Source organism: Zalophus californianus, chromosome 2, assembly GCF_009762305.2.
Source record: "Zalophus californianus isolate mZalCal1 chromosome 2, mZalCal1.pri.v2, whole genome shotgun sequence".
Taxonomy (NCBI): Eukaryota; Metazoa; Chordata; class Mammalia; order Carnivora; family Otariidae; genus Zalophus; species Zalophus californianus.
Window position 1 is genome coordinate 78,060,581 of NC_045596.1, and position 22,118 is coordinate 78,082,698.

At 38.0% G+C, this 22,118-nt stretch overlaps 1 protein-coding gene across 5 annotated transcripts in view; it reads right to left on the reverse strand.

Moving 5' to 3' along the window:
• Nucleotides 1-22,118, reverse strand: part of UNC5C (unc-5 netrin receptor C) — a 343,908-nt gene that overhangs the window by 102,051 nt on the left and 219,739 nt on the right. For all 5 annotated transcript variants that reach the window (XM_027599021.1, XM_027599024.1, XM_027599022.1 and 2 more), the window contains exon 3: nucleotides 15,733-15,876. In XM_027599021.1, coding sequence (XP_027454822.1) covers nucleotides 15,733-15,876 — 144 coding nt within the window. The remainder of the gene's footprint in view (nucleotides 1-15,732; nucleotides 15,877-22,118) is intronic.

Consider the following 22,118-nt stretch of genomic DNA (forward strand, 5'->3'; position numbering starts at 1 on the left):
ACTAAAATAAGTATAAAGTCCTTTCATTATAACCTAGATTACTTTTGCAAAGTCAACTTGGCCTACCTCTGACTTAGGTGTTGATTCCAGTGACTAAAAGAAAAATCAGCTTTGTCATATGCATGCATTCTGAGAGATGTTTACCTAAGACCATGAATATTGGCTTACTAAATCCATACAGCAAAATCCAATTAGCAGATGTAGAATCAGACTTGAAACTATATGGATTTCTATTTACCATTTACACAGTAATCAAAGAAAGCCTTTCAGAACACCTACATGCATGGGCACACATGACGTCTCATTTTTTACTGTAGAATTTTGATACTTTCAATGAATTTTTTTCACAATAATAATACTGTGGTTACAAATTATTTATGATGTGGACTATGCCAATTCATGGCATTCTACAAACATGAACTTCACTTTTTGACGGTGTGGTACACGGAAAAGAAGGCTAACTGGGAGTCTGAAGTCTGTGCCCTTCACCTTCCTCATTTGTAAAATGAAAATAAATGTCTGGATGCTTTCAGAGGTCTCTTTTGCTACATATAAGGGCCAATGACTGAACAGACTAACATTTTAAACAAGTGTTTGAGGGGGAAAGAGGTTTTCCTGTGTTGAATAAAAGACTTGGTTGTGATGGATCTTTAAGGAGCCATACCAATCAGATCAGCGTCCAAGAGAAATAATAGAAGAAATCATTTTTAAATAATAGAGGAGTTGATGAATCTTTGAAGAGAACAGCTTACAATTTTCCCCTCAGGACAATTTCCATGGAATTTTTGGACACTTGGGTCTATAGGTATAGGTAAGAGTTAGAAAACAGGGAAAACAGTGGGTCCCAGAAGATTGGGTATTAAAAATATCAGGAAATTCTTTATACAAATCCAAGGAAGCAATCACAAAAGCAGACTAAAATTAAAACTTGGCTGATTGTAAATGCATTCAGATTAACTTTGACAGAACTAATTTTCTGTCTCCATGGAGAGATGGGGAGAGAAGTGCCTACCCAAAGCAGCGTGTAAGCCCCATCCTGTCAATGTGCAAATTTATAAAAGGGGCAGAAATTCATGTCTCCATCCCTTTAGCAACTCTGCCTGACACCATCCAAAAGAATGTGTGTGGCCTACGACTGGAAAGTTGGGGCTGCACAGGCCTAGGTTTTGTGTATAATGCATCACGCTACCATCCAAACCCCGTAAGCCCTACTGATTATGGATGGAACCTCCCCCCACCCCGAAAATATCAGCCAAAGATCTCCCTATTGTGTCTGAGCAGGAAGGTTGCTGATACTATTTTCTTTGAAAAAGATAATGAATATGTTCTTACTCTGAGTGTTTTAGAATGATTTATGTTTATTAAAAATGTTTATTTCCTCAGCACTACTTCATTGTATGGAAAGATTTATTAGAATACAATAGTTTTTAAAAGACCAAATCTTGGCAATGTGATAGACTGACACCAGGAAGTCAAGAATTCTCCAGTGGGTATACTTCAATTCAATAGGCTGTCCTGGTGGAAATGAAAATCCTTAAACTCCACAGAATAATAAGATAAATGACATATTATATTATTAATGTTGGTTGGTTTTTTTTTTTTGTTTTTAGATCTCATAAGGTTTGGTGAATATTAAAAGAGATGCTGGATCTGAAAAGGTTTTGAAAGATTATAAAGCACAAAACATGTAATAAATTATTATAATGATTTCTATTATTAATACTCAGAGAGTTCTGGAATGAAAGATGATTGCTCATAGGAGTCAATTTTCAGCATGTCATTCTCTTAGAGACTTTGGCCATATGGTCTATAAACTATAGTATCTAATATTCCTTATTGTTCTTTTGGAATTTAAAGTTTATTGCTATGTTTTTCAAATTGTGTGTCATGACCCCTTAGAGGGCTATGAAATCAATTTAGTGGATTAAAAAGCAACATTAAAAAATATGAAATAGAATGAACAGAAAATGCCAAGAGGTATCATACAGGGTATTTTGTGTGTATTATATATTATATATACACACTGACACATATGTATATATATACATACATATTTATAATTTATATACACACACACAAACATATGCACATATCTGTGTGTATTTCTATGTATAAGAAGAAGCGGACTATATTTTTTATTGTAGGTCACTGTGAAAATCTGAAAGTTCTAGGAGGCAAGATAACATTATAGCTAAGAGCAGGGTCTTTGCATAGAGAAAATTGGGTTCAGTTGTGACTCTACCACTTGACTAGCTGGGTGACCTTGAGCACACTATGTAACTTCTCCTTGCCTTAGTTTCTTCAGCTGAAAAATGGGCACAATAATAGTAACTAATTTATAAGGTTATATCAGAAGAAGTACCTATGAAATCCTAACATCGTGCCCGGAATATATGTGCCCAAAAGATAGTACTCTCCCACCTCACCTTTCCCCACCACATTAGCAAATTTATCATACTATACAGATATTAGGTATTATCATTGCCAGTCAAAATAAACATAATAAAATGAGACAAAACAATTATGAATGTGGGAGGGCTAATTATTGAAGAGGATGTTTCACAAAGAGAAATCTAGGGACTACCATGCTGTGCTTGATAAAAAGTCAGATTTCATACTCAGGTTGGGCCCTGGGAAGCTACACTTGTAAAAGGTCCCACAGGTGTGTTTTATGCACAGTGCTTAAATATGAGAACCACTTAATGATTGATTGATTATTTATGGAACACCTATGCTATACATGGCACTGGGCTAGATACTATAGGCAGCAGGAGGGAGGCTTTGAGAGGCCATGGGAACCAAGCAAACCTGCTTCTGCAGTGTGGTTCTTACCCCCTGGCTTTTAATGGTCCCTCCACTGGTGTTTCCAGAGTGTCAGTAGTGAAAAGTTTTTGTACAGGCTGACAGTTGACATTGTCTAGCATAGCAATCAAAATTTCACGTGTATCTAGGGACCATGCAAGTAACACAAATGATAGAAAATTAGGCACCATAATTTTTTTATTGAAACATGATGCCCACCTGGGCTATTTTTCATTTCTAAATTTTAATAGAGACAAGGATATAAAACCAATCCACAGTTTTTTTTTAACTCTTGCTACTCAGCAATAAGCTGTATGTTGTCATATAGGAATGCAGACTCAGCAGACTGCAGACCCCGTATTTGATTGCTAACAGAAGCTGGTAATGTGAATTATTATATGATTTTTTTTCTCATTGCGTAGGTTGTTAATTGCTTAAAACTTTATCAAGAATTCTTGTGTGGGCCAACATTTTGAGGGCCAAACCAAGAAGCCTGTGGATTGCCATTTTGAGACACTGATCTAGCAAACTCAGTGCTGAGTGTCAAACTTATCTTAGCGTTTCTTGTGGCCTCTCTCTCTCTCACGTCAGAGATGATCCCCCAGATTTCTCCCCACAGCTCTTCTCTCTTCGGACTCTCAGATGCTTAACCGAGAAAGACAGCTTGGTGGGCCAAGCTGTTTCTGTTAGTACGATTGCATATATAACATTTTCTGAATTCACATTTTATAATTATAAATTTATGTTCTCTTGCCTACTTTCAGAAAGAATGTTAGGCAATAAATGTTAGGATTTCAGAATATTAAAGAAATGGAAATGATTCCATTTTAAATAAATGGAAACTATTAGCACATGAGTCAGGAGAACCAAAAGTTTTCTTGATGGCTGGAAAGACACTTTTGTCATTATGTCTGTAATTTTTGATGATTACATAGGATAAATATGTCCCCACAATCTTTTCCGAACCAATGTCTTCATTGCTATGGTTGCTATGTAAACAAAAGCCTGAAGCTCTTTCAGGTAAGGAGGAACCTGTCCAGAGTGGTTATGATTTCTGCTCAGCTCTTGTTCTTTAGAGTAGGAATAGCAAGTGTTCGGCACCACCGCCTTCCCTCACAGTGTATGTGTCCAAAGAGTAAGTCATGAAATTCTTTTCTATGGAGTCTGGGTTTATTTATTTTTTATTTTTTTAAAGATTTTATTTATTTATTTGCTAGAGAGAGAGAGTGAGAGTACAAGCACGGGGAGCGGCAGGCAGAGGGAGAAGCAGGCTCCCCACTGAGCAAGGAGCCCGATGTGGGACTCGATCCCAGGACCCTGGAATCATGACCCAAGCCGAAGGCAGCTGCTTAACCAACTGAGCCACCGAGGCGTCCCTATGGAGTCTGGATTTAGCTTCACTTAGCCTCCCTAGCACAGAACCCTGGGAGGTATAACTAAGCAGGAGTTAGCATTCAAGATATGATGCATCTGCATCCCCAACCCTAGAGTTCACTGCACAGAACTTTCTGAGATGGGGTGTGTCTGCGTAGTTATGGCCAGCTTTCTATTGGATATCATATCACTGCTAAGTTTCACTTTAAAAAGATAAAGTAACTAATTCCAGCCAACTGAATGCTAATTTTTTCATTTTAAAAATTCTTTAGGGTCAAATATATCTTGGTGCTTGGTGCTTAGTACATAGGAGAACTTAATAAATGCTGAATTAGAATCAATTTCCAAAATAAACTGGCAAGCCCCATTACCAAAGGTCTGGGAACAATTTCTCTTCTGGTGACTATAAAAACTCTTTGAAATTGCACAGGTCAACCCTCTTCCTTTACAGATAATGCATCTAAAACCCTGAGAGGTTGACTAACTTGTTCAAGTTCATTAACTATTTACAAGCCGGCTACCCCATTATGTGGGTCTACATAGTGGTTGTATTTGTTTCTTATAGAAATTACCATGAAATGCACTGGCTTAAAACACCAGAAATTTATTTTCCCGTAGTCTGGAGGCCAACAGTTTCACTGGGCCATACATAATCAAGGGGTCAGTAAGGCTGTACTCCCTCCATAAATTCTCTGGGAGAATCCACAGCTTGTCGTGTCCAGATTCTGGTGGCTGCTAGCATTCCCTGGCTTGTAGTTACCTCCCTCCAATCTCTGCTTTTCCAGTCCCATGGCCTCCTCCTCTTCTATTTGTGTCAAATCTCCCTCTTTCTTTCTCTTATGGGGACATTTATGATGGCATTTAGGGGCCACCTGGATAATCCAGGAAAATCTCTCCATCTCAAGATCGTTAAGCAGGTCCAAAAAAGGTCCTTTTTCCATGTAAGGTAAGATTTCTAGGTTCCAGGGATTAGGACCCCGATGCCTTTGGGACCATTATCCCACACAGTGGCTATGAGTGTGGAGCCTGGATTTACCTGCCTGACTTTAACCCTGGTCCTGTACTTATGGAAGTTTGAATGCTTTTGTTTCTTCATCCCTAAAATGAGGACAATTACCGTATTTATTGCCTAGGGTTATTGTGAAGATCAAATAAAAGAATACACATAAAAACCCTTAGGAGGGCAGTGCTATTACCTAAAAGCTCTCTGTAAATGTCCTCATTCAGAGACCCACTCCATGAAGCCCCAAATCAGTGTAGCTGTCGAACTTTTACAGAGTTCCTGGCTATATGGATATTTAATTAAATAAATAAATTACTTTATTCACTTACTTATTGTTACCAAGAGGCCACACTCCAAGTATCAGAATCAAGTTTCTTATCTCCCAAACTGAGCTGGTCTTGACAATGTGGCTCTTGATCTAGGGAATTTCTGTACCTCTTTCAAAGAGGTTCACGGTGCGGTTACCCGCCATGCTTTCTGACCATCTTGTGCACTTTCTGACACTGGTCTGTCCTTGCATCGAGCAAACACAGTTGCTTTACTATGACTCACATTTTCAGATTTCCAATTTTTCAATTAGGTTGTACATGTTCAATGAACAGGGAGGCACTGACCATTTTTTAAAACTTAAAAAAAAATTGTTTTAATGTAGTTTCAAAGTGCTACTCTAGTGAATAAAATAGTTCTGTGGCCACATAGAGTCATAATATTTGTGTTTTTAGAAGGAAAAGAAGTATCTTTCTGGGCACCTGGGTGGCTCAGTAATTAAGTGTCTGCCTTCGGCTCAGGTCGTGATCCCAGGGTCCTGGGATGGAGCCCTGCGTCCAGGGGGCTCCCTGCTCGGCGGGAAGCCTGCTTCTCCCTCTCCCATTCCCCCTGCTTGTGTTCCCTCTCTCGCTGTGTCTCTCTCTGTCAAATAAATAAATAAATTTTTTTTAAATATCTTTCTTCCAACAATGATAAAAGGTGTTAATTATGTTGTCATAGTAGAGTACCACTTATGCTTAAATCACCAACTCTGGCTGTTAATGGGAAATAACTGCTATGAACTGACCAGTAGAGCATATTTCGAAAGTACTAGATTACTCTTCTGAGCTTTGGGCACTTATTAGAAGTAAAAAATGCCTACCTTAAGGCCACAGAACCCTAAAAAGTTTGCCATGGTTTCCTTTTTCAGGAATAGATTCTTATCTTGGCTGGAATTATTTTAAAAAAATCCTGATTTTTTTTTTTTTTTTTAAATCCAGCAACTCTTTCAGTGATCGTTAAATGTAAGGGACACAAGGTTGGATGGGGTTCTTTTTTTCACTTGCCTTTTGTCTCAAATACTGCAAATGATAAAACAAAACAAACAAACCCCAAGCAACCCAACAGCAAAAATGAACTACATGAAGTTTCCTCTATAATTAGGTTGAAAAGTCAGGAAGTGTCACAAGTTTGTTTACAACTCAGATCTAAGTTACCAAGTTCCCAGCTTCTGTTTCAGTTTGCAAAATAAGGATAATAACAGAACTTACCTCATAGGATTGTTGGGGGCTTATATCGGAGTTGTGTTTTGTAAACTCTTTCAACATTTTCAAAAAGTAATGTTTTTGACCACTCTTAGGGAGTGGTAAAAAAAAAAAAACGAACACTTCCAATAATATCATAGTTTATATACAGAGATAGAGATTGGAATAATCTTTAAGGAAATCAACAGAGGCGTCATCTTGACAACGTCTTCAGTTTTACCCAGGGATGGCTATCCCTTACTGCACTGAGGTCATTTAAACAGAGAACTCCTGAGTTAACAAAGTCCCTGCAGAAGGGAAACACATTTAAGCCATTCTTCTTTATTTCTTGGCTTTGGGGCATTTATAGGACCAACATATTTGTATTCAGTTTTGCTGAAGGGTTTTTTAAAAAATAAATATTTTTAGAGCTAGAACTGCAAATGACATCCATTACAGAGAAGAGGAAGAAAAAAACCCATACAAGCCACTCTTTTATATTCACACTGCATCTTTAGTTTTAGAAAAAAAATGATTATATGCCATCACAATATTTTTTAAGGTATGTCTTAGGGATAAATAATAAGAAACATGCCAACTTTATGGATGAGGAACATGACATATCAAAAAGTTAAGGCTCTTTTCTCAGAGTACAAAGAAATGAATGCGATGATTGCAGACAAGCTTTTTTGCAAATAAGCAGTTTAGCCATAAACTTCCCTTTTCATACAGCATAAAACATTATAATGACACATTTTAGTCCAGTGGGTTACCAGCCCTGCCTATAATACATAGATAGCTGATTTCTCCCAAAATATAACTTATGAGACAGTGTTTTATCAACTGGTTGTCTACCTCTCAGAATAAACATGAGCTATAAATGTTGATGGATTTGTGGGAACTCTGCGAATCTTGGGAATTTCTGTACAAATACAATAGAAAATATGTTTGGAGGAATACAGACTGATGCAAGCAGGTATGTCTTATGGCTTTCAATCTTGAAATAGGAACCACATGATGAACTATTTAATATAACAGTTGAGATTTATATGAAACAAGAAGAAATTTATCTAATACAAAATCTGGCCTCTGTAAGTTATAATTGGCTTATTAGGGGCTTAAACAGTTGCACATGGGATCAAACCACAGCCCGGAAATGCATGTTAATGACACCATTTACTCTGGTGTGCTGGTAAACTCGCCGAACTCTACCAGGCTATTTGGTGTTAGGCTACCAGACTCTGTCATGGTATAACCTAAATCTTTCAGAACACCTGGTTAAATAAATGTATTATTTGGTCAAGTCATTATAATTTAGTATAATTTAACCTTGTTTTCTGCCCTGTAGACATGTAGGGAATGAAAAAGAAACATAAGGCCATGAGCAATGACCTCTCTATATAATAACTCACAATAATTTACAAGATTACATCTATGTAATTGAGGATACTACTGCCCTACACCAGAAATATTAATTAATTAATTCTTTTAAGAGACTTATGGAGGTCCTACACTATGCAGGCATCACTGTAGACATTTTGAATTCATCAGTGAATAAACCAAACAAAAAATCTTTGCCCATGTGGATCTCACTTTCTAAGGGGGTGGGGGAGATAGGCTACAACCCATAAACATAATAAATAAGCAAATACATAGTATGTGAGAAGTTGATAAGTGCTATGAAGAAAATAAATAAGTACAAAAATATACTGGAGGTTTGAAGTGTGGGGGGGCACAGAAGCAATCATTTTATTCTACCTGATGTCCTTAAATTATTTGGGTGATACAACATTTTTCCTAAGAGAACGTATCATTAGCATTGAATAACATCATCACTTTGTCCCATCGTACGCTTTCAGTTTAATTCAATTTAATTCTATTTATTTATGTCTTCAGTTACTTAGCACCAACCATGTGCAAAGCACTATTTTTAGGCATTGGGGGCATCACGATAAAGAAAATAAAGTGCCTGATCTTGTGAAGCTTATATTCTGGTGGTGGAGACAGTCAACGTAAAAGGAAACAAATAATGATGAAGAGAAATGCTCTCAAGAAAAACTAAAGCAGGTTTGGGATTAAGAGAGTGACAGAGTTGGGGTCAGTGGGCTTTAGGTCAATCGGTCAGGGTTGACCCCTCTGAAGAGATGACACCTCAGCAGAAATCTGAATGAAAGAAGAAAGTGAGCCTGAGCCACATTTAAGAATTGGGGAAGAATATTCCGGGTGGGAAGGAACAGGTATTAGAAATAGCCTGTATTTGAAATGAGTGTACTACATTCTGGAAACAAAGAAGCCGGTGAGGTTGGAACAGACCAAGCAATAGGAGAGAGGCAGGAACCCGAGGCCTTCTGATACCACTGCACAAAATAACAATGAGTTTATAACATTATGCCTGTGGAAAATAGATAATTTTGTGAACCAGCACCTGACATAAAAGTCGCCGTCACCTGCTCTCCTCTCTGTACCCAGAGTATTTGTTAAAAGCATGGACTCTCCTGCTGGTAGACCAGCTTCTCCATATACCAGATGTGAACTCAGGAAGGATTTTGAATCTTCCTTTGTTGTCAGGTTTCCCATCTGTAAAAGTGTGATTCTTGCACCCGTCGCATAGAATTGTTGCAAGGATTGAATGAGCTAATTCACGTAAGTGTTGGTCAAAGGGTATAAATTTCAGTTACTAAATGAATAAGTTCTGGGGATATATTTCTGCAGCATGGTGGCTACAGTGAATCACACTGTATTATGTGCTTGAAATTTGTTAAGAGAGTAGATTTTAAGTGTTTTCACTAAAAGAAAAAAAGGCAACTATGTGAGGTGAGAAATAAAGTGATTGAAACAGTGTCACCCTTCTAATCATTAATTCTAGAGCCCATCTGTCCCCTGCTAGCCACATGTGGCTATCAAACAACTGAGTTGTGGCTAGTCTTAAAGGACAAGTACTGTAAGTGTAAACACATCAGATCTCAAGGATAATCATGCAAAAAAAGAGTATAAAATATTTCATTAACACTTGTTTATATTGGTTACTTTGTTGGAATGATAGTTGAGATATACTGGACTAAAAGATATATTACTAAAATTACTTTTGCCTGTTTCTTTTTACTTTTTTAAGGTTGGCTACTGGAAAAGTCTAAATGACATAGGTGGCTGGCATTACATGTCTCTGGACACTGCTATTCTGGATAATATGCGAGACACTACAGACTCACAAATGTGAACAAGGCTTAGTCCAAACCCACAGGTGGCCACAAGGAGGTTCTGAGCCCAGGGAAAAGGACAAACGAGCAATGAGAGATGAGCAGAGAGGGCCACCTTGATCTTCCTTCATTCTTCCCAGGAACTATCATATTCCAGTCCGTCACCAGTGGCCTTTGTGATTTATTGGTTTGCACACAGAATAAAGAAAAAGATCCTTAGGAACTATCCTGCCATTCCCAGAAAGATGGATTCTCTGTGCACATAAATTCACTCTGACTCCTGAATCGTAGGAGAAGAGTGACCATATGGAATGCTCCTTCATCCTCAGGCATGGGGGAAAAATTACAGTCTAATTGTATGTGAATTGGCAGAGAACTTCATCCTCCCTAGGACTGAGAGCCAGGGCCTGGGACATGAAGTTGTAAAACAAGAAGAGTCTTTTTAGTTTTTAATGTTAACTCAGAAAAAAAAAAAAGAAAAAAGAAAAAAAATGTTAACTGAGTACGGAGAAGTTTCAAAATGCACAGATATCAGTTGTTATGAACACCTATTATCAGTCACTGAGCATTTGTTTTGTGTCTGGCGCTATGCCATATGCTTTACAAGTTTATCCAATTTAATCTTAAAATAACCCTATCATTTGCATTTCACGGTTGATGAAACTAAGGCTCAGAGGGGTTAAGTCACGTGACCAAGGTCATATTAGTAAGTGATGGTACTAGGATTTGGACATAAGTCAGCCTGGCTCCAAAACCTGTGCTCTAACCATTCCACTCTGCTGCTGACATTGTATTCCTCCCCACAAACAACTACAACCACATCAACAATCACAACATCAAAATAGCAGCCCTATCAAAACTAAGACATTGCCCAAAGAATGACAGTGTTTGCTAACATTTTGCCTGAATTATATTCCTACCTTAACACTAGGAATTTTCCCATTGGCTTTTGAACAAGGGATACTGGAAGAAAACCCTATGAAACTGGTAGCCATATTACCATAAAGGCTCTACTTGGGATAGACTCGAGGTCTCTCAGAAGCAACCCCTCACTCTGCAGTGGAAGCCACAGCACCCACGGAGGACACTGGCACGGCCCTGTAGTAAATGTGCACCATTCTAGAGGAAGCATGTCATGTTCTCAGCCCGTGCCTGGTTAAATTCTAACCTCCATAGTTCCTTTTATTCTCTTCCGCTTTGATTGTGTCACAAACCAATTTTTATATTTTACATAGTTTGAATAAATGAAATATTATAAGCAAATAAACAGCCAATATTCATTCCTGCCTTATAAAGTTCTGAAATTAGAGTTTTTTTGTGAAAGAACGATGAGCTCCTCCATCGTACACGTGAGTATAAGTCTAATTAGGTGAGACGTAATTGCATTTATTTAACCTTAGCATCATAGTTATCTTTGCCTGAGACAAATTTAAACTTTAACTGCAGTTTATGTGATGGCCATCTGTCAAATATTCCTGGGCAAAGCCCCACAGGCTCACTTGAAACAGGGCAAACTAGGAAATCTGCAAGCTTCATGCAATATTGGCAAGAACTTGCTTGGTAGAAATCAGTCTTAATAAAGAGAAATGAAATTTAACCTTTTTTTTTTTAAAACATGATATAAATCTAGATGACTACATCTTTACATATTGGATGGTCTTCTTTGGCCATACACGCATATGAGTTCAGTAAAGTATGGAACTACAGGCAAACTGTTCTTCAGTCTTATTGCATGAAGACAAAAAGGTACTATGGGCAAATTAATCTCTTACTAAAAGAGTTTGTTTTCTTATTATTTGAAAATGTCAAATTATGTTCAGCAAAGTTTATATAATACATTGCAAAGAAAGATGGGGTTCTTATATGTATTTAATTTTTATGTGGAGAATAGGGATATATATAGTGTGTACACACACACACACACACACACACACACACACACACACACACATATATGGAATTGACACAATAAGAGATTCCTCATTTGGAACTATGCAGTCCTTAAACTTCAGCTTTTAGGCAAGCCAATTAAGTACGGAATATAAATTGGTGATTTTAAATATTCATTATAATTGATATTAATGAACACATAGCAATGAAAGATAATAGTTTTGTCTTATATCAATGTACCTCTTTTGATTATAATTAGAAGCTAACTTTGAATTCATTTAAATATTTGACCAAAACAATTAGTTTCTTATTTCTTTTTAAAATGTTTAAAAATATCTTTTAGCTTCATAATTAATAAAATGAAGTCTTCAAGATTTGTTGTAGACGATTATAGTGAACGTAGGGTTTTGCCACTGAGATCCCTTTTCAGGACTGACTCTGCTTTTTGGGAGTTTTGCCTGTGAGACAGCTCTGTGCCTCTCTCGTGGAACTGCCCTCAGTTGAGGAGAGCTGACTTGACCCAGGTCACACAAGCTGGTAGGGGTTGGGAGTCAAGCAAGGGCTGACATCCACTGGCTAGTCCATGTGGAGGAACAAAGGCCCACTCACCCCTATATCTCAAGGTGGGGCAACTCTACAGGGCCATTTGAGCTCCAGAGCTCCCTATGTGGCCATCCTTTGTCATACTTGCCCTGCAGCTCAATTTCTCCAACTGCCCAATCCTACGGCCTGTGTTCCTCCACAGGTACTATTCCTGAGTACTGTTCACTACGTTTCCTGCATGCATGTCCCCATCTCAGAGTCTATTTCATAGAGAATCTGTATAAGACAAAGAGAAAATCTCTTTAGATATGCTCTGAGAGGAAAGATTAATATATAGCATTTTAATAAACTTCACCAGGAATTTTTTATAACAGTTCTAATTCAACAAAATTTATTAAACATCTATGATGTTCTAGGCATTGTGCTAAGCACGAAAGATATCAAAGTTAATTAAGCAAAATGGAATTAAGCAAAATTGATTTCAAAGAACTTGCTGGGATGAAACACAAACATTACAAGTGAACGTAATTCAATTGAGACAAGCCCTATATGAAGAGAATGGACACACTGCTTTCCAAGGATGGAGACCCATGAGACAGGAATGACTTCATTCAGGACATGTGAAACAAATTCTTCAAAAAGCTCAAGCCTCTTGAATCATTCTTTCCTCTCTCTCTCTCTCTCTCTCTCTTTCTCTCTCTCACATCTCACAGCCAATCTTTCAACAAAAGCTATTACCTCCACCTTTAAATATACAATAGTCCCCCCTTGTCTGCCGTTTTGCTTTCGGCGGTTTCAGTCAGCCACAGTCAACTACAGTCCAGAAGCAGATGAGCCTCCTTTGACTTATCATCAGAAGGCCACCAGTGGGCTGATGCTATGTCACAATGCTTGTGTCATTCACCTCATCACACAGGCATTTTATCGCCTGTCATCATCAGGAGAAGAAGGGCGAGTCCAGCACAGTAAGATCTTTTGTGAGAGAGATCACAGGCACTAACATTTATTACAGTATATTGCTATCGTAGTTCTATTTTATCATCACTGTTATTAATCTCTTACTGTGCCTAATTTAGAAATTAAACTTTATCATAGGTATCTACAGAAAAAACATTGCATACGTAGGGGTTGGTACTATCTGCAGTTTCAGGCATCCACTGGGGGTCTTGGAACATATCTCCCTGCAGATAAGGGGGATTGCTGTATCCAGGAGCCAGGCTGCACCCCCTTCGCTGCTTCTAATCTATGCAGGTCTAACATCTTTCATAGACACAGACTCATAACTGGGCTTTGTGCTTCTACCCTTGATCTATTCTCAACACAAGTCGTGATTCTGCTAATACAGAAGTCAGATCATGAATTGCTCTGCTGAAAACATTCCAGAGTTCTCTTCTCAAACTAAGAACCAAAGCTGTTACACCTACGGTATCCCGGGCCATCTGCCTACGAAGGCCAGCGCGTGCCTGCCTCGGAGTCTTGGTATCTGTGGTACTCGCTGCTCCCTCTGCCTGAGTCCCCCTGCCCCTCCTTCAGGTTTCTCCAGCTGTCAACATCTTCCAGAAGAATTCCCTGACCACCCTCCCCCAGCACAACATACCCTCTTTTTCTGCTTTACTTCTCTTCATTGCACTTACCATCTGCTCTGGTCGTGATTATTATTTATTTCAAGTTTGTCCTTGCCCACCTGAACATAAACTCCATGAAGGCAGGGATCTTTACCTGGTTTGTTTTTGGCTCCATACCCAATACCTACAACTGTCCCGAGAACAGAGTAAATGCTTACTAAATATTGTTAAATAAATGAATGTTTACAAATAACGAAGAGACGTAAGAGAAGGGTGAAACCTTTTAGTGTGAACAATAGCTGGAAAGCACGGACATCTAGTGTGATGAAAATGGAAACACTGTGGTTGGAGCTGGAAACAGGCTGAATATGTAAACCATGAAACACGGTTGTCATGGGCTGAGCTGTTCACACGTTGAAGTCCTCACCATCAGGACCTCCGAATGTGACTTTATTTGGAGACAGGGCCTTTAAAGAGGTGACGAAGTTAAAATGAGGCCTTTAGGGTGGCTTCAATCCAATGTGACTGGTGTGTCTTTATAGGAAGAGAAATTTGGGTTTGCACAGTTACAGAGGGAAGAACGTGCAAAGACGTGGAGAAATCAACCATCTACAGGCCCAGGAGAGAGGCTCTCGAAGGAGCCAACACTGTTGGTACCTTGACCTCAGACTTGCCATTTCCAGAACTGAGCAAAGAGATTTCTGCTGGTTAAGCCACCCGGTCTGTGGTACTTTGTATGCCAGCTCTAATGGACTCATATGATGGCATATGGCACTGTAAGGGATCTTTACTTTATCTCACAGTCCACTGTAACTTTTTAGCAGGGCGGGAAGCGATCTGTGCAGAGATCGGGTTTCAGGAAGACTGCATTTGCGGTGATATGGAGGGTGGACTAAAAGGGAAACAACCGGAGCCCTGGGGACTAACTGGGACATGTTTGTCGTGGCTGTGACCTAGATCAAGTAGGAGGGAAGGGAAGAGGCGAGTAGAGAACTGGGAGAGGCCTCAGAGCCAAGACTGTTGGGACTCAGTGACGCGTGATAGGTGGGTGATACTGACATCCATCACTAACAATTTAATAAAATGCAGGCATACAAAAGAGTTCAAATAACATGATTCACATGGATTTCAGCAGTCTCAGACTTGAGAAAATATCTCAATATGGAACCTTAAGACAGATTAAAGCAGCATTCATGCTGTTCAAGATGTGAATAGCACTCATTGAGAAAAGGGGCCTGCCGAAAGAGCTGCAGGCTACATCTCTTTCTTAGGCATAATATGCATTAGCATATTTAAAAATTTGAGAATTTTGCAATGAATAAACCTATTTAACTTTGTCCAAAAAAAAATAATTTCCCAGATTTATTTGATTATGGAACCCTTTTTTGTGAGGCACTTCTTAACCTCTCCCTAAACATGAATACTCCAGAATTTAGCACAGTTTGGAAAACAGAGGTGTATTTTGATGCACTCGAATGGCTCCAAAAAATAAATAGAAAAGCTTTGTATGGGTAATTTCTATTTCCAATAGTTAAACTAATGAACATTGTTCTAACACATTGGCAGAATAAACTCATTAAAGGAATATATAGTTGGTTTTCCTGTAGCCTAATTCTTACCAGATTAAAAAAAAGAAAATTCAGGATCTTTTTAAAAATATCACTAATTCTTTCACATCCCCAAAGAGAAACTGTCCATGTCTTGAAACAAAAAATAATATTCTGGTGACTTAAGAGGAGCAAGTAGCTCAAATGCAGAAATCTGGAAGTTTTGACCAGGGTTCTTTGAATCTAGAGCCAGTGACGGTCTACATTTCCCCACATGCCACTAGGTTCTGAAGCCCAGGGTGTCCATCCACAATGACTCACATGCGATGCGCACATAGGCCTTCCTGCTCTTTGTGGTGCCCGCTGAGCTCCAGGCCACACACTGGCACCAGTAATCTTCAGGCCCAAAGAGTTCTTCGACTTGCTGGCGCGAAATCTCAATGCTCACTTCCCGGACAATGAGACCTACCAAGAGAAAGGGAGATTTAAGTCAGGAGAAAGCTTGTATTAGCAGACTACAAAACATCATACCACGTATTTCCCCACAGTGATCTATCTTGATGCCATCGATCAACATCCCAGATATTGTCTCTCTCCACCTGTGATCTTCCTCTGGCTCCCATTATTTGTCTCCCAACTTTTTCATTTTCTTATTTGCTATTTCAGATCTTCTGCTTTCATCAGAAGATGAAAGTGGAGTAGATCTATCACGGCACAAAATTATACTTTTTCCCAAAGCGTCTGACAAAGATTCACCCTCCGCTGAGTTAGCTTCCTTGGTATATTCAAACATGAACATGAATTTCACATCTTCTAAGGATTGTACCCCCACTATACAGGTCATGGGTAAGATATCCGTGTGCTATACATAACCTTACAATGAAAAATCTTCCTAACTCCTCACATGAAATGTCAGAGAATAGCCTAAAACTAAAATCATAAGCATATAAATTGTAAATATATATTGGCTTATGTATATAAATATATATATATCACATTTTATTATAATATCATCTGGTACCATACAGCTATATACAGTTTTACAACACTTTACATAGTTTTACAATAACTGAATCCTCCTAACTCTTCACAAGGAATGACAATGACCTAAAACTATAATCATGAGTACATAAATCATAAATACATATATGTCATATATCAGGTTTTATTATAATATGACCTAGTACTTTATAAATATGTGATGATTATCTAAAACTAAGTTATTTTTATAGTTGTTTTTTAGTTATTAAAGCACATTGTTTTCTTTAAAAAAAAAATACAGTCTTAGTTAACAAATCCCTGCTATTCTATCCAAAGAATGTATGACTTTAAAGTTTTCATGCATAATATTTTTATGCATAATATTTTGAAAGCCCAAATGTTTCTCTATAATTGTAATGTTAAAGTAGCTCCCAGCTAAAATGCTCAAATATTTGGATTTTATTTTACAGCATTATGTAATCCTGAATAACACAAACTGAACTAAGAATCTGGGATTATCATTTTGAGAGTATTTATCTTGATATATCAAAACCTATTTCAGAGAGTCACTCGGCAATATGCCTCTTTGCACTGAGCAAGAAGGATCATCTGAACGATGTATGTGGGCAACAGCGAATTTTCCTGCACACTCTATCAGAATGAAGTGCTTATTGAGAGAACTAACAGGGAGACCCTTAGGGTTAAGTATAAGCACACTAAGAGAGATGAAATATATTGCTTTGTACTTTTTATTCATGTATTCATTCATTCATTTATTGAACAAATATTTATTTCGTATCAGTTATGGAAAAGATATTGCCCTAGGGACTTGTGAATCTCTGATGAGTAGGATAGTCATTACCCTCAATGAACTTATATCATTGTGAAGGGGGTACATATTAACTAGAGATTATACAATTTATTTTTTTTATTACAATTGTGTTCAATGCTACAAAGCAGAAGTATAGAGAAAATGAGAGTGAATAACGAGTAAACCCAACTTAGTATGAAGGATTCAACATGAGTTAAGTTGGTTAAATTATATAGGGAGAGGGACAGAATATATGGGAAGAAGCAGGAAAGAGAATGGGGAGATTGGGAACCCAGAAGACAGCTGAGCACCAAACACAGAGATAGTGGCATGAGATGAAGCTAGAGACAAGAAAATGATCAGTCAATACACAGTCCTGTAGACCAGGGTTCTCAAAGTGTGGCTTCAGAGCAGTTTCATCAGCGTCATGTGGGAACTCGGTGGAAGTGAAAACTCTTGAGTCCCAATCCAGACTCAAATTGAATAAGAAACTTTGAGAGTTGGGCCCAGCGATTTGTGGTTTAACGCACACTCAAAGAATTTAGATGCTTGCTGTGGTTTGAGAACCTGTTGCACACCGTGTTTAGGATTTGGAATTTCTTTCTGAAGGTCCATGGACGTCATTAAAGTGTTTTAAGCAAGTAGATGACATCATCAGATGAAAATTAATATATATGTACATATATGTGAATATATGTATATATGTGTATATGTGTGTGTGTGTGTATATACACATATATGTGTGTGATATGTATAAGATATAGAGCTTAGTTCCTAGAAGGTATGATTTCTTAAACTCCTTGACTATGACTTCTTGGTATAGGTGACATGAAGGTGTCATCTAAAGACACTAAAAAAGAGCATTCCAGAACTTACCCTAAAACCTAGGACATACTCAAATGGGTAAAAGTCCTCAGGGAAATTAATGAACACCCAATAGAAGTAGATGCTGTCCCACTGGGGAAATAAGCAATGTTTTCTATCGAGAACTGATGGGACTTGAGTCATAGAAACATAGATCCACTCAAGGGTCCCTGAACTGAAATGAAGCCCAGGAAAGTGGATTTTATAAGCCCAAGTCAGGGCAAGATCCTGATGGGGCAACTCTATGGTCAAAAGTTTATTAAATATATTTAAAGTGATTTTAAAGTCTTGAAAATTAGCAAGGCTTTTATGCTTATACAGTGACCATTTAAAAAGAATTTTCAAGGGCTGCCTGGGTGGCTCAGTTGGTTAAGTGTCTGCCTTCGGCTCAGGTCATGATCCTGGATTCCTGGGATCCAGCCCCACGTCGGGCTCCCTGCTCAGCGGGGAGTCTGCTTCTCCCTCTCCCTCTGCCCTTCCCCCAAGTCATGCTCTCTCTCTCTCTCAAATAAATAAATAAAATCTTAAAAAAAATAAAAATAACTTTAAGTCACTGGCATATCTAAATCCCTCACCCCTCTATGAAAAGATTAGTATATTATTTTAGTCAATGTCCAAATAATAAGACAATCTCCACAGCAGAAGTCCCAACTTATTAACAAAAAACACTACTTCCTTTCCACTTTCCTAATCCCTGCTCTGCTCTCACTCCCCTGTCCTACTGCAATGATTCTCATTTTCTGATAGCTAGACGTTCGTGGGAAGATGGAGCACAGCTTTCCCCCTCGACTCCCACCTTTCTTTTTATTCCACTCTCCAGTATTTCATACTTTTGCCTGTTTTACTTGTTTATACCTCCTCTCTTCATGCAGAAATTCAGTTACTGGAAACCAAACTCTTCCTTTAAAAGTTGTTGCAATAAATTTACAGTCACCAAAGGGCTGATAAACCTGCAGTGTGTATTTCCTCAGAACTATAATGGCTTTTTCCAAAATGCAGGGCAGCAACAAATGGGCTCAGGATATTAAAACCACACACAAATATTTTGTATCCCAAGATGATAACTTCAGGTTTCATTCCTCATCCCCCGTCTGCCCCTCCCCGCCTTTTTACTTAAAGCAATTACAGGAAACCTAATTAAATGCTACGGTAACTTCTCTAGGGCCACTGTATCCTTCAGCCCAAATAGGCTCATGGATGTTTCTACTGACCACAAATCTGAGGCTTTTTAAGAAGCCACAGACAGACCCTCCTGCTACAGGGTTTATTCATAGTATGAATGTTCTGAATTGTGCGGCTCAGGCTCTCTGGGTGCAGGAGTCAAGCACACACCGATTTTTGTCTTCAGCTTCATAGACGCCCCATTCAGGAGGAGATGGATTGATTAGTTGGGTACAGTTGTCGTGCCACAGGCCCTAAGTTTACATTCCAACTTTTGGTCAACAACACTAGAACAAGAAAGAACTGAAGCAGGAAATCTCTCAACACTTAAAGCTTAGAATGCTCTACAATCAGCTGCGTTAGTCAAGCTCTAAGATACTTTGTTATATACCATCTATTCATTACCCTAGGTAAGTTCATTACCTATGACACTCTGCTCATCAAACCAGAGGCTAGTGGTTTGGGTAAAAGTAGGTAACATCCTTTCTCTTTGAAAGTAAAATTTTAAATCTGCTTGAAGTCCTGCGATGGAAAAAGCAAGCTGCCTTGAAATTTGTAATGCCATCAGCATTACTTCCAAGGCGGGCTGCTTTGAAGAGCATTTGGGAACTTGAAATTGGTTTCAGGTTACTTAAGGGTGGGGGGAAATGCTTCGTTCTACAGATTTACTCAAATACAAATGTGTATTTTCCATCACGTCTGATAAGATCAAAGATTTTCCATCAGCATTCTTCCTTTAATGGAGGCATCTCCAGGATGCATGCTGTTTGAAGTTTGCAGTGATCTGCTTTTATAATAGGATTCATTGTGGTTTGGGAGCCAGAGTGCAAGCAAGTAATTAGCATGCTATATCAAGAAGTCTTATAATGAATATGAATATGCACTTGCTAATAGGGAGATTCAAATGATTTTAGAAATCCAGATGCAAATGCAACCCTCTGATTGGATCTTTGTAAGGCTATACATGCGTATGGCAATAATATCCAGTAAAATGACATTTATTCCTTATCTTCAGCAAAATTTTAACCTTATAATAGTGTTCAGGCACCACAAATAGTATTTTCCTAGAGGTTATTATAAAATGATCACAAATATATGATGAATACTGTTGAGTAATTATTTAAAGCAATATCTACATTCCCTGAGAAATATAATCTGTAGTACTGTCAACAAACATTAAGGGTCCACTAATGTCAAAAATTATGTTAAGTTCCAGAAATGTAAAGATGGACAAAATATCGCCTCCAGCATTGTGTTCATTTATCTCGTTTATTAGGTGATACTCCAAAATCGTGCATCATCTCAGAAGATTTTTTAACATGTGGTCATCAAATCCTCGCCTTCTGATACCCCATGTACGTTTCACTAAATAGCATCCTAAGCCCACATTAGACGTAGGTGTTATGTATGCCTGAGTTGTACTTCTTCTTAATGACCGTATCTTTCATAAGGCAAAGGGAAGGTTTGAGACATCATGTTGTGTAGACCTACCAATTCGGCTCCCTCCAACACTCGCCCTATTGGGACAAGATCTGCAGAGGTCACTCGACCAAATCTCAGTATAGTACATTCACAGGACAGAGGTTGGTGGGCAATGTATGAAGCTGCAGGTAGGGATGATCTGGGATATATCACAACACTTTATTGAAATAGCTGGTCTCTTTTTCATGCTTTCTTCCAGAGCTTAATCCTACTAGTTTTCATTAATATGATCTAAAATATGCTACGTATCAGTTCTAGATGTCTTAATATAAATTAAATCACGTAAAATAGCAGCATTATTTAAAAGGATGTCATGCCAAAAAAATAAAAAATAAAAAAATCCCTGGCAATTCTTTCAGCTCCTCACTAAAATAATCAAAATGTGGTAACCTGAAAGGCAGAACTTTACAATCAAGACATGGTTTTATGTTACATGAAGTCATCTGACAATCTTTAAACTACATCAGGAAAAGAAGACACTGTAATCACATAATTTACCAACTTTTCTCTGAAATGCTTTCCTTGGATTTTTAATATAATATTTAATATATAAACAAGCCATCTAATTAAGTAAAATTACTTTGTATAATTGAAAATTACAATTTACTGGTATATTAGATTTATTATAAGTATAATTTTGTTAATTACTTTTTTTTTTATCTTTGTGGTCAAGATGAATTTACCCAAAAGTCAAAGAATAACACGGCTGGGACTGACTGGTTCAAGGGAGTTGCTTGGAAACATTTCATACCTGGGTCATTGACCTGACTTCCTTTTTTACATGATAATTTCTAGTTACTTGGTTCCATTTGGCATTCTGTGTCCAATGAGGATTTGTGTTTTGTTTTGCTATGTTTTTGTTTTGTCTAGAACTGAGAAGAAAATATTTATTGAATTGTGTATCTGGAGTGGGGAGACTTAGAGTGCTTTTAGAAAGCTATATGACAACCACAGATAAATGCAGTTTTTCCCCCTTAAAACTTGAAATGTTAATTGCAAAATGATACTAAAATAGTTACGAATGACGCTCTGTCAACAGTAATACTGCCTTCCCTTTCCTTTGCAGAAGTGTCAGGTTTTAGATGTTATAGGAGAACCAGTCCTCCTATTTTTGATTTGACTTTCCAACCACCGCCAAACTTAGAGCTGCAAGTATTAATGATAATCGGAGTAGAAGGTATGCAAAATGCTCTTTCTTACATAGAGAGTGGTAATGAGTTAATGGATTAATTCTACCAGTTGTGGCCCATCATTTAATTCCCATTCTAAACTTTGGTGATGAAAAACTTGTTGAATGTCTGTTCCACGAGGTCTTTCTGAGATCAAAATGGGAGCTAAAATCTTTTTGTATTTAACTTCTGCCTTGTGTGTCAATGTTCTTTAGAATATAAAGAAGTGATTTTGTAAA